The 12,160-nt window shown below is 32.3% G+C and overlaps 1 protein-coding gene across 4 annotated transcripts in view; it reads left to right on the top strand.

Moving 5' to 3' along the window:
* LOC101901541 (elongation of very long chain fatty acids protein AAEL008004) overlaps positions 1 to 11,819 on the top strand; it is an 83,740-nt gene extending 71,921 nt beyond the window's left edge. For all 4 annotated transcript variants that reach the window (XM_059125303.1, XM_059125305.1, XM_059125302.1 and 1 more), the window contains 5 exons: positions 3,774 to 3,964; positions 4,037 to 4,117; positions 5,383 to 5,682; positions 5,741 to 6,019; positions 10,841 to 11,819. In XM_059125303.1, coding sequence (XP_058981286.1) covers positions 3,774 to 3,964; positions 4,037 to 4,117; positions 5,383 to 5,682; positions 5,741 to 6,019; positions 10,841 to 11,029 — 1,040 coding nt within the window. In that variant the 3' untranslated portion in view covers positions 11,030 to 11,819. The remainder of the gene's footprint in view (positions 1 to 3,773; positions 3,965 to 4,036; positions 4,118 to 5,382; positions 5,683 to 5,740; positions 6,020 to 10,840) is intronic.
* Positions 11,820 to 12,160: the final 341 nt, after the last annotated feature.

Genomic DNA, 12,160 nt, shown 5'->3' with positions numbered 1-12,160 from the left:
ATTTAGATATTGCTCACATGTAAATCTTCGTCTGATTTACGATTTATTGTGCACAAAGTGGAATTTGGGTTCTTAGTCACACAGAATTTTCTGTAAGGCCATAATATTCTAATTTTTTTTAAATTTTTGCGTAATTTTTAAACTAATTTTTTTTCCAAATTTTGCAAGTTCTTTCCAAATAGTGGGGATATAAAGAGTTCGGCCCGCCAGAACTTAAGTTTTTTTTTTACTCCTTACTACTAAAATATTGCGCTAGAATTAAATTTTAAATTTTTGCACGAGATTTTAGATATTTTATCCCGTTTATATCGATTTAAAAAATTGCCTAAAAGTATGCTTTGTTCTACCTTTCTAGTTGTTCTACCCTTCTAGGATAAATTCCAGAAATAAGAGACTAAACTTGTATCCTCTCACTAGGAGAGCCCATCATTAAAATCTTTATGATTTCATCCAGGTCCTTTCAGCTTAAGTGGTGTCTGTCTTTCAGATGCTCTGTCGTGACCAGTTTTTAAATATTACACGTTATCCTGTTTCTGTTTTTATATCCTACACCATAAGGTGGTCCAGGGTATTATGCCTTTGTGCACTTGTTTGTAACGAGCAAAAGGGAACGAGATAGGCCCATAGTTCCTTTCGATAATCTGCATAGAATCACATTCTGAGTCCATTTGTGCATGTCCGTCCGTCTGTCCTTGTATTTTTGTAAACAAAGTACAGATCGCATTTCTTACCCGATCAAGATGAAAGTTTACAATATTGAAATTAGAGATAATCGGTCAATGTTTATTGTGCTCCAAACGTGTGATATCAGCATATATCAAGCCTGTAAATAAATATGCCAAATTTGATCCAAATCAGTTCAGATATAGCTATAGCTCCCATATATTTTGTTCATCCTATTTGTTATTTTTGTCCTCCGCAGTCGTAATATGCACTCTGTAACAACGATATTTGGGGAAATATATCAAATACAGTATAGAAATACCTTTACCAAATTTTATCGAGATCGTTTCAGATTTGGGTATAGCTCCCATATATATCTTCGTCCGGTTTGTTTACTAAGCGTGTAATATTTGCCCAAATGTGATGATGGATGGCACTTACGACCAAACTGAGCCTAGAAACATGTATGTCAAATTTGGTGAAAATCGGTTCAGATATAGCTATAGCTCCCTTATATATTGTTCATTCGGTTTGTAATTTTTTATATAAAGCTCTAGACTTTCTTTACTGGTTAAATATTAAGATTATGTAGTTAGGTGTTTAGCCTCAGGATTTTTTCATGTTTTCGCCAATGAGTCAGCCCCCTCACTCAACACTTCAGTTTACAGATAACAAAACATATCAAACCTTTGTTTATGCGATATGATGATGGGTTAAAGATCAACCTTTTAGTGTGGCCATTGATTACTCATATAAACAACTTGACTTTTTACGTAATATTATCGAAGTTATTTTATTTGTGATCTGGCCATCATAAAAATGACCATTGGTAGAAATTTAATGCCCCCAATGGTGATAAATTTTGTTTTTTTTTAGAAATAATGCTTACACGTTTAATATCGGACAGATCGTAAATTTTAATTAGCAGTCGTGGACTATAATCGACTATTCTGGTGATTGGAAAACAAAGTGAAAATTATTTCTTTATTTCAATATATTTTCGGGCCTTAATGCAACAATGTTTTTTTTTTTTGCAAATAAATCAAAAACCATAAAAATCCTATTAAAATATCGATTTTAGAGGCCTGTCCAATAAAACGTGTGCTTAAATGTCTCCTAGATAATATTCTGGTTTGCCTGGTTCTGGAAATCTAACTTCTTCCTGCTTCGTCATTTTTTATTGATTCTTGTCCCACATACATATATGGATCAATGCACTGATTTCTTATGCAAAATCGATTTTTGTCATTGACTCGCAATCATTTTTATTAAAATACTTAATTTATTCAAATGACGCATTTTCTTACTATTACTTTTGGTCTTTCACTTTCCCGCAGCCATTTCAATGACAAGTTTTTTATTGACTTCGAAAAACATTTCTAAAGTAATTAATTCATTTCACTATTTTTTTTAATGTGTTTATTGGCATTTGCACTAAAATGCAGCTGTCTTTATAGTCTTGAACTATTCTATTCCAAGTCTTTAATTTTTCCAATAAATTTATTTTATAACATTGAAATATTAAACAATTTTAGTGCCATCAATACATTCCCGTTCATCAAGTATTTCGATAAAAATTCCAATTTGAAATATTGATCTTGAAAACAAAAATATACGAACTTGTTTAATGTTTGCAACTTGATTTAAAAAAAAAACTAGAAATTCTATTGCTATTTTTGTGAAATAAAAATTATTAATAGTATTGAAATATAGGCTAATTAAGCATCATTTTTTATTATGCAGTTGAACAAGGTCACTGTGTCTTTTGTCTTTTGTACCTGATACACTACTACTTTTAATTCTAGAAACCTACTTTGTTGTACATAGTATTATTAAACTTTTAGAAAGTTGCAAGAATTTCAAGATAATTAATGTCTTATTTAAAACAACGTCAGGCATAAATTTTAATGTCTCATTCTACACCAAAAAATCTTCAAAATCTTTCATTTTGAAGTTTACCAAGGAGGATATGGGAAAATCATTGCACAATTGACCGACATCCAAAACAATTTCAAGGTCTCCACTTAAACCCTAGAAGCCAAGGCATTTGCAAACCATCGCCAAATTTCGAACACAGACATCAGCAGCAACCTAAATATTAAATTTCAAAATAACAGCCCCTTCCCCTTACCCAAAAGCCAATTGAGTACTACTTAGTACTTTTCGTGCAATTATGGTAAACATTTTCAAAACCACCTCTACATATCCACAATATCAAATTTGAGAATTCCAGTCCTATCCCTTCACCCAATACCAAGTTTAGTACCATTTAGTACTTTTCATACAAATATAGGACGCATTCCCAAACCACCGCCAAATCTCGAACACAGACATCATCAATAACCTAAATATCAAATTTCAGAATTACAGCTCCATTCCTCCACTCAAATCCCAATTTAGTACCATTTAGTACTTTTCGTACAAAAATTGGACACATTTCCAAACCACCGTTAAATCTCGAACACAGATACCAACAGAGATCTCAATATCAAATTTGAGAATTCCAGCCCTATCCCTTTGTCTAATACCAAATTTAGTACTATTTAGTACTTTTCGTACAAATATAGAACGCATTTCCAAATCACCTCCAAATCTCGAACACAGACACAGTCAGTTATCTAAATATCAAATTTCAGAATTTTATCTCTATCCCTTCAACCAAGACCACACATACACACTTCCAATTCTCATACCAGATTTCAAGTTTTTAACTCTATCCGCTCACATAAAACCAATTAGAAGTTTAGTATCATTTTAGAACTTTTCATATCCTTTAAAGTTCGAATTTTCAAAAACTCTACATCTATCATGCACTTCATCAGTGACTCTTAATCCAAATTTCAGAATTCTAGATTTTTTCGTTTGTTAAAAGCAAAGTGTATAATCTTAATACGTTTTAATACTTTTTATACCCTTTTAGTCCAAACCTAAACCCAGCTTAACATACGCCTACGCACCAAGACGCACTGTCGTGCAAAATTTCAAAATTCTAACTTCAGCCATTTCGTCTGGGTATTGATTCTCAGTTAGTTATTTCACTACCACTATATTTTTACTTTTTTAATTTTTAAAATTCCAATTTAATTAATTAAATATCTTCTTTTTTCCAGATCCTCGTGTAAATGGTTGGCCCATGATGGCCTCACCTGTACCCACATTTTTGCTGTGTGTCTTTTACGCTTATTTTAGTAAATCATTAGGACCAAAGTTAATGGCCAAACGAAAGGCCTTGGATTTAAGAAATGTATTGGTTTGGTATAATCTATTCCAGACCGTGTTCAGTGCGTGGATATTCTACGAGGTAAGACGAACTTACTTCAATAAATCATAATAATTTATATTTTAATATGTAATTTGTTCTTCTATTTTACAGTATTTAATGAGTGGCTGGTGGGGTGATTACAATTTCAAATGTCAACCTGTTGACTACAGCAATAGTCCAAAGGCTTTGAGAGTAAGTATTGGCAAATGTATTTCCATTTTAGTCAAAATCTTCTTCAAACCCTATCATTTTTAAATTATGAGCCATAAAAGCTAACATAAAATCCAAATGCATAAGACATTAAGGGCGACGCATTTCAGTTCTGGTTCTGTCACTCTTTCCTCTTAAAATTTAGGACAGCCAGTTTATAAATATTTTTATTTCTGTAATTAGAATTAAAAAGAAAGAGAGAGACCAAAATGGGTTCATAGTTCAAATATTGTTCAAAACCAGCTTTGAGACAGTTTTACAGCCAATATCTTGTATTTGGTAGTTTTATGTAAAAGAAAATCATCATAAATTATTGAAATATCTTGTAACCATATTTATATCCACATTCTGTGTACATAATTAATTAGATTCTATTTTTACATTGTTAATCGATAGTATTGTATGTAAAGGCCAATAAACTTCAAATAATTTATTAGCATATTTTGTTCCCTAAATCGCAACAGATGTCCGTAGTAGAAAGTCTTTTTAATTTTATTATCAGAAATATAAATTGGAATTGGATTCAAATGGAAATATCGTAATATTTTATTTTGTAAATAATCGGGCTGTTTGTGAATTTTTATTGGATGAAAACCTGGTATAAGTCACGTTTACCAGTGGAAATGCGAGAATTTGGCCCATTTGTAAAATTTGTAATAGCAATTAGTTATTCATTTTCGTTTCCATCTCTAAAGTTGATATAGCTATTTTTATACCCACATCCATATGGCTAGATAGGGTATTTATCATTTGATAAGGCAAAAACGTGCCTCATCGAAATAATGGTTTTAGACCCTAGTTCTCTTTGGCCCAATATTCCCAATATTTTTATTAACTTATGCATATTTCCACATTTGCACATATCTCATATAAAGTATAGGAAGTAGTCGATATACTCCAAATATGGCCGTTGTAATATTTTTATCAGTCTTAGGTCAGATACGAATTGCTCAATATTGACCAAATGATTCGGAATATAAATGAGAAACAAATCGAACTTAATTTTTAGACAATAAATTCCATTAAAATATTTCTTTTGATTGTGAGGTATTTCAAAACCTTCCCTACTAAATATAACTGCTATACTGACTTTACATTTTTACTGAATAGTTTACAAATTTAGAAGAGACAAAACAAATAACATCAGAAAACATTATCTTCGTCCCAACAGGCAAAACTTAAAGTTTCGACTCATTTATTTTCAATTTAATCCAATTAATAATTTTTCCATTTTTTTTAATTTTCAGATGGCAAACATTTGCTGGTGGTATTACATTTCGAAATTCACCGAATTCTTCGATACACTGTTCTTCATTTTGCGCAAGAAGACACAGCATGTATCGACGCTGCATGTCATCCATCACGGCTGTATGCCCTTCTCCGTGTGGATGGGTCTGAAGTTGGCCCCTGGCGGCCATAGTACCTTCTTTGCCTTATTGAACTCCTTTGTACATATTGTTATGTATTTCTATTATATGATCGCTGCCATGGGTCCCAAATATCAAAAGTACATTTGGTGGAAGAAGTATTTGACCACTTTCCAAATGGTAAGCTATCGAAATTGTAAACGTGAGATTTATATTAATTTGTTTTACTGTTCTCCAGGTACAATTTGTTGCTATCTTCACCCATCAATTCCAATTGTTGTTCCGCGAATGTGATTATCCCAAAGGATTCATGGTCTGGATCGGTTTGCATGGCGTTATGTTCCTATTTTTGTTCTCAGATTTCTACAAAACCAAATATACCCGCGCTGCGCAAAAAGTTAAAGCGGCCAATGGCCATGCTAGCGCGTCAGAAAAAGAATACCTCACAAATGGCAAAGCGACTGCCAATGGCAATGGTGTCTATGCCAATGGCAATAGCAATCGTGGAGCATGCATGGTGAGTAAAACAAAAAATGATAAATAAAATTAATTAGCGATGACCGTCTGCCGGACAGACGGACGTCTATGGAAATCACTCTAGCTTCCGAACGAAATGAAGTAGGTTGATAAAATTTTGCTCAAATGTATATTATGTATGCAGGTATTTGGTATTGACAATGAACCATGTAGGTCCTGGAAATGTTTGAAATTTGGTATTTGAAGTTCATAATGGATACTATAGGATATGACGAAAAATTGTCTGCGCAGGTCCACACCTTCGTATAGCCCCCATATAACGACACCTCCCGATATTCGGTATTTTGATAATTTTAGCGACATTATTCCCCGGAATTGTTTCAAATTTGTTATTTGAAGTTCGTAATGGAAACTACAGCCTATGACAGAAAATTGTCTGTGCAGGTCCACGTCTTCGTACCACCATATAACGGTCCCCCCCGATATTCCGTATTTTGATGATTTTATAGACATTTTTTACCGGAATTGTTTGGAATTTAGTATTTGAAGTTCGTAATACAACCTATGACAGAAAATTGTCTGTGCAGGTTCATGTCTTCGTATAGCCCCCATATAACGGTACCTCCTGATATTCGGTATTTTGATGACTTTAGCGACATTGTTCACCGATTTTTTTTTCGCATTTGAATATTGTAATGGCTTGTGACGTCATCGTATAGACCCTAATATAACGGCTATATTCGGTATTTTTAAGATTTTAACAGAATTTTTAACGGATTTTTTTTTTGAAAATTGCCAAATTCGTTCCAAATGGTGGAGGGTATTCACAGCTTTTTTATTTGTTATTTTAGACATTTACAGTTTTTAGTGGGCAGAAATCTCCTTGCGTAAAATTGGCAATATAAGTCATCATCTTGTAAAAAGTCTCTGGCTTATGAAAACGCCCAGATCGAATTATTTCTCATATAATTAAGTAATACTTGAGACTCATATGATATGTTTGTTTCACATCACAATTTCATATCGGCTCGGCGGACTTTTTGTTATGGCATTTCCAAAGAATTCGACATTTCCAAATTAAATATTGAACTTAAGAACACTTTCCATGGTGATCCTGCCAAAGACCTTTTACGCACTTCGTAAAGTATTTCATATTTGTTTTTTGTTTTCTTTCTTTCAATATCTCCCTCTTTGTGAATATGTATCGAAAGAAATGAATTCCCAAACGTGGAAACTTTTGCCGGCTACACTGAATAACAATTCGTAACATGCCTATTAAAAAATTCATTGCAATTTTATGGGTTTTATCGTACCGTTTTGCAATTAACCACCAGTGACCGAACGGCTGTTAAAGTGTTGGTGACCATTTGGCAATCATTTACCAACAAATAAAACAACACATTAAAAAATGTGTGAATATCAAATTAACAAATCAATCAAGTCATCAATGAATGGATTTGACAAAACCTCCAATGACCTTCAAATGTTTGTGTGTACACGATCAATAACCTTTGAGCCCTACAAATGTGTGATTTTTATAAACAAAAATAAATATCAAAAAAACCATACTCACACCCCTAACGATTGGAGAGAGGGGTACCTACATATGGACAATATGTTTTGGTTTTATCCAAGACAGTCTCTGCTGCAAATATCAGCCAAATAGTATCATCCATGCATGCATTAGTTTTGTTGTCGTTGTTGCTTAAATTATTACAAAATATCATGTTGAGTTTTTGTTTTTTTGATTCTGATTTCGAAAAGGCGTGGCAATGAAACTTTGCAAGTTGTTTACTTTTTTTTTTAAACGGGCGAGGAAGATAAGGAGGGATATCTCCCTATCTTTCTAATTGAATTCAAGCAAATGACGGACAAGTGTTGGAAATTATTAGAAAAGTACATGGGTCCGGTTTAACACCACAGTGTTAATTAAATACAATTAGACACAATAACAACAAAGTGAATTTTATGTAGAAAAAAATCTGAAATAATGGAAACTACTTACTTTTGGTTTTGGTTATGATATTTTACGTATATTGAAAATAAATATTACGCAAACAAAAAAAAAAAAAAATATTTTTATTCTAATAGCTGGCAAAGTTCAACGGGAGAGAAAGACACAGGCAATGGAAAATTATACCATGATTGCCTAACGTCTAATTTGAAGTGCGCTGTGTTGCTCATATATTGCCTTCATAAATCCACAAAGTTTCCATTTTCCATTTTGTGCATGTAATGTGTGCAATGCAATTATTGATTCTATTTTATAATATTGAATTTTAAATATCTACGCAAGCAGTCGATTTTTTTTGTTTTGTTTAACCTAAGTCTGGACTTGATTTATTTCTTCTTCTCGGGGTTTTATAATATTGTCTTTTGTTCAGCCAAGCATTAAGGCGACGTGATTATAAATTCTGAAAATTTTTTTCCTTCGCTCTTTTGAAGAATGCTCATATATTCCCCCTTTTAGCATTGGCGTATTTGGGTAAAGTGTGATGATCTTTGGGGCGAATAAAACCTCCACGTGCTGTGTGGTGATACAATGACCAACAAGGTGTTTGCCAATTCCATTAGACCATGGCGCACATAGAAATTATTTTATAGGCATAATTCACTGTGTGTTTTATAAATTTGAGAAGACTTTTATTTCATAGGCGTTTGTTGTGGCTTAATTAAATTTGGAAGTTGAATTTTTTAATTGAAATAAAGTGGGAGTGGTATGCTACTAGGGTTGGCAAACATTTCTTCAACTAAGTGATTAAAATATTTTTTTAGTTATGCAAAGATCAAGGTAGATTGGTATAGGCTTCACGTTCCTTTTCATACAATCTCATATTTTTTGTAAATTTAAACGACATCTTCTTTTTGTACTAGCAAGTACCCGTTCATACCTTCAAGCCACAATTTGCTCAGTTTGACATTTTTTTTGAATCAAAGCTTCATACATCGTACTGAGACTTGAGACTTTCAAGGTTTTGTTATTATTATTCAAGTTTTTAACATAACGTTTGTAACATTTCTGAATATTCCCACAAAGTATTTATATTCTTTATCAGCATAAAATTCTATGTCGATTTAGCGAAGTCCTCCGTCTGTCCATCTGTGGAAATCTCTCTAGCTTCCGAACGAAATGAAGTAGGTTGATAAACTTTTACTCAAATGTATATTATGTCTGCAGGACTTTTGATATTGAAAATGGGTCATGTAGGTCCATGTTTTGGTATAGACCCCATATAATGGTACCTCCCTATTTTCGGTATTTTGATGATTTTAGCGACGTTATTAACCGGAATTGTTTCAAATTTGGTATTTGAATTTCGTAATGGATACTACAGCCTATGACAGAAAATTGTCTGTGCAGGACCATGTTTTGGTATAACGGATACATTCGGTATTTTGAAGATTTTAACAGAATTTTTAACGGATTTTTTGAAGATAGACAAATTGTATCCAAATGGTGGAGGATATTCAAAGTTCGTTCCGGCCACACTTGTAGTTTTTTTTACTTGTCCTTTTTTCGGAAAAAATAATAGGAATATGTTTACCTTTTGCACCAAGAAGTCCTCTTGGAAATCTTTCCTTTTAAAGTTTACCCACATCCAATTTTTCTGTCCAAACCTATTTCAAAGTCTCCATATGTAAACCCTAGAAATCAAAAGTGACGTCAATATCAATTACCAATTCTCATAGCCACAGACATCAACAGTGACATCCGTATCAAAATTCAGGATTTCACCTCAATTCCTTCCCTTATACTGAATTCTGTATTTTTGTACAATTATGGTACACATCTCCAAAACTACTTTTATATTTCAATTCCAGATACCAACTGAAACCTCAATACCAAATTTGGGGATTCCAATTCTATACCTTCACTCAAATACTAAATTTAGTACTTTTCATACAAATATAGATCTCAAAACCGTTCCATATCTCAATCCTAGACACCAATAGTTATCGCAATATCAATCAATCAATCCCTTCACCCAATACCAAAAGAAATAAAGGACGCATTTCTGAAACAACCATTATATCTTAATTCTGAATACCATCAGTAACTAAATACCAAATTTCAGAATTGTATCTGCCAAATACAGTACTATACCTCCATGTGTCCAGGCTACATATGACCAGCGACCCTAACACCAAATTTCAGATTTCAAGCACTATCTGTTCACCCATTACCAAATTGTAGTAAATATAGTACTATTTAGTACTTTTCGCTCACTAATGCCAGATTTAAGACTTCCAACACAATACCTTACCCAAATGCCAAATTTTGTACCATTTAGTACTTTTTAGATTTAGATTTTAATCACTATATGTTCATACAATACCAAATATTGTACTATTTTGTATTTTTCGTGCACTTCGTGAAGTAAACATTTCCAAAAGCACCCCTTTATCACAAACCTACCAATAAAAGGGACCTCAATACAAAATTTCAAAATTTCAGCTTTATCCGTTCAACATTTAGTACTGTTTGCACACTTAGTGCACTTCTCCAAAACCATCTGCATACAACTTGCTGTTCAACCTTGATTCCCATACCAAATTTTTAGTTTTTAGCCCTAATCCTTCACTTAATACCAAATGTTACCATTTTAGAAGTTTGGTTCCTTTTCGTAACCTTAAAGTTCGAATTTCCAAAAAACCTTTTGAAAATCTATCCTGGACTCCATTAGTGACTCTCATTCCAAATTTCTTAGGGTTGGAATATTAATTCGTAAAAAACGGATTAGATTGATCCACCATTTACTAGGAATACTTGGAACTTGCAATATTTCTAATTCTTTACCCAAAAATTGTTAGTGTTTTTCAACTCAAAATTAATTGTTTTTTTTTCAATTTCTCTTTGCAGCCTGTAATGGAAGACGAAGTTGAAACCACAATACAGACAAATGGTCATTTGAAAAATGGCCATTACAAGAACGGTTATGCCAACGGCGGTGGCGATCACATACTCAAGGAAGGTGTTATCTCATCTAATGAAGCTATTCTTAATTCAGATACCAGTAGCTCTAGTCTTCACCAGAGAAAAGTCAAATAAGATAGAACAACCAGAAACACACACACACACACATACACACAACACAACCACTCGATTTAAGCCTATTAAAATATTTAAATTAATTTTATATAGTTTTTAGCAACAAATTATATACAAAACACAAGAAAAATAAGAAAGAAAGAAATTAAAAACAAAAACAAATGGAATGAAGAAAACTATAAATTATATATTATATAATTTCTTATTTATATAAAAAAAAAAAAAAACAAAAAGAAAGAAAAAACAATCAATCATATTTAAGTGTGTAAAAACAAAAAACCATCCACCACCACATGCAACACAATACCTACCTACCTACCAACACATTTATTATTGTTAAACTCTACTTTACAATCCTTAAAGAACAGCAATCAAAACGAAACATTTAACAATCATCATTGAAACCCCCATATAAACATCCATCTACCTACCCACCACTCATCGACCTCTCCTCCCCCCGCCCGCCTTCTCTTATTATCATTTAATGTCTTTGTCTTTTTGTAAATTATTATAAGCTAAAGAAACCAACCCCTCCCACAATATTCTCCTCCTTTTGCTAGAACAAAGAAAAAACAAAAAAAAAAAAAGGATTAAGCGAACAAACAAACATTGTTTCTTTTTATAATAAGTTTTTGTATACAAACAACAACAACTACAAACTATATTTAAAGAAAATTGTATCTTTTTTTCTTTTGTAAATGGTCAAACTAATAATAATTTCTTAATTTCTAAACAAAAAAAATTGCTAACAACAAGAAAATAAATAAATAAATGACAAGATTTTATAAAATCTTTATAAATTTTATAAAAACCAAAAAAAAAAAAAAAAACAAAACAAAATCAAGTTGTATAATGATGCTTAAATGTTGTATTTAGTATGTATTATTGTTAGTCTCTCATCGTTAGTTATATCGTTTGCAAACGGTTGCCTTTTTTAAGTTCAAAAAAAAATTAATATTAATTGTTAATTAGAAATACACACATAGGTAATGATGTATACAATGTAGTCGGTGTGTTCTTGTGTGCACATACACATCACATTCGAATTTAGCTAGGATGTGAACATGTTTCAATTCACAGAAAAAATAACAAGCAGGCTGTATATGTTTTTGCTTTTTCCATTTTTTTTTC

This window comes from Musca domestica, unplaced genomic scaffold, assembly GCF_030504385.1.
Source record: "Musca domestica strain aabys unplaced genomic scaffold, Musca_domestica.polishedcontigs.V.1.1 33, whole genome shotgun sequence".
Lineage (NCBI taxonomy): Eukaryota > Metazoa > Arthropoda > Insecta > Diptera > Muscidae > Musca > Musca domestica.
Note: the sequence above shows the minus strand (reverse complement) of the source record. Positions and strands in the feature narration are given on the sequence as shown.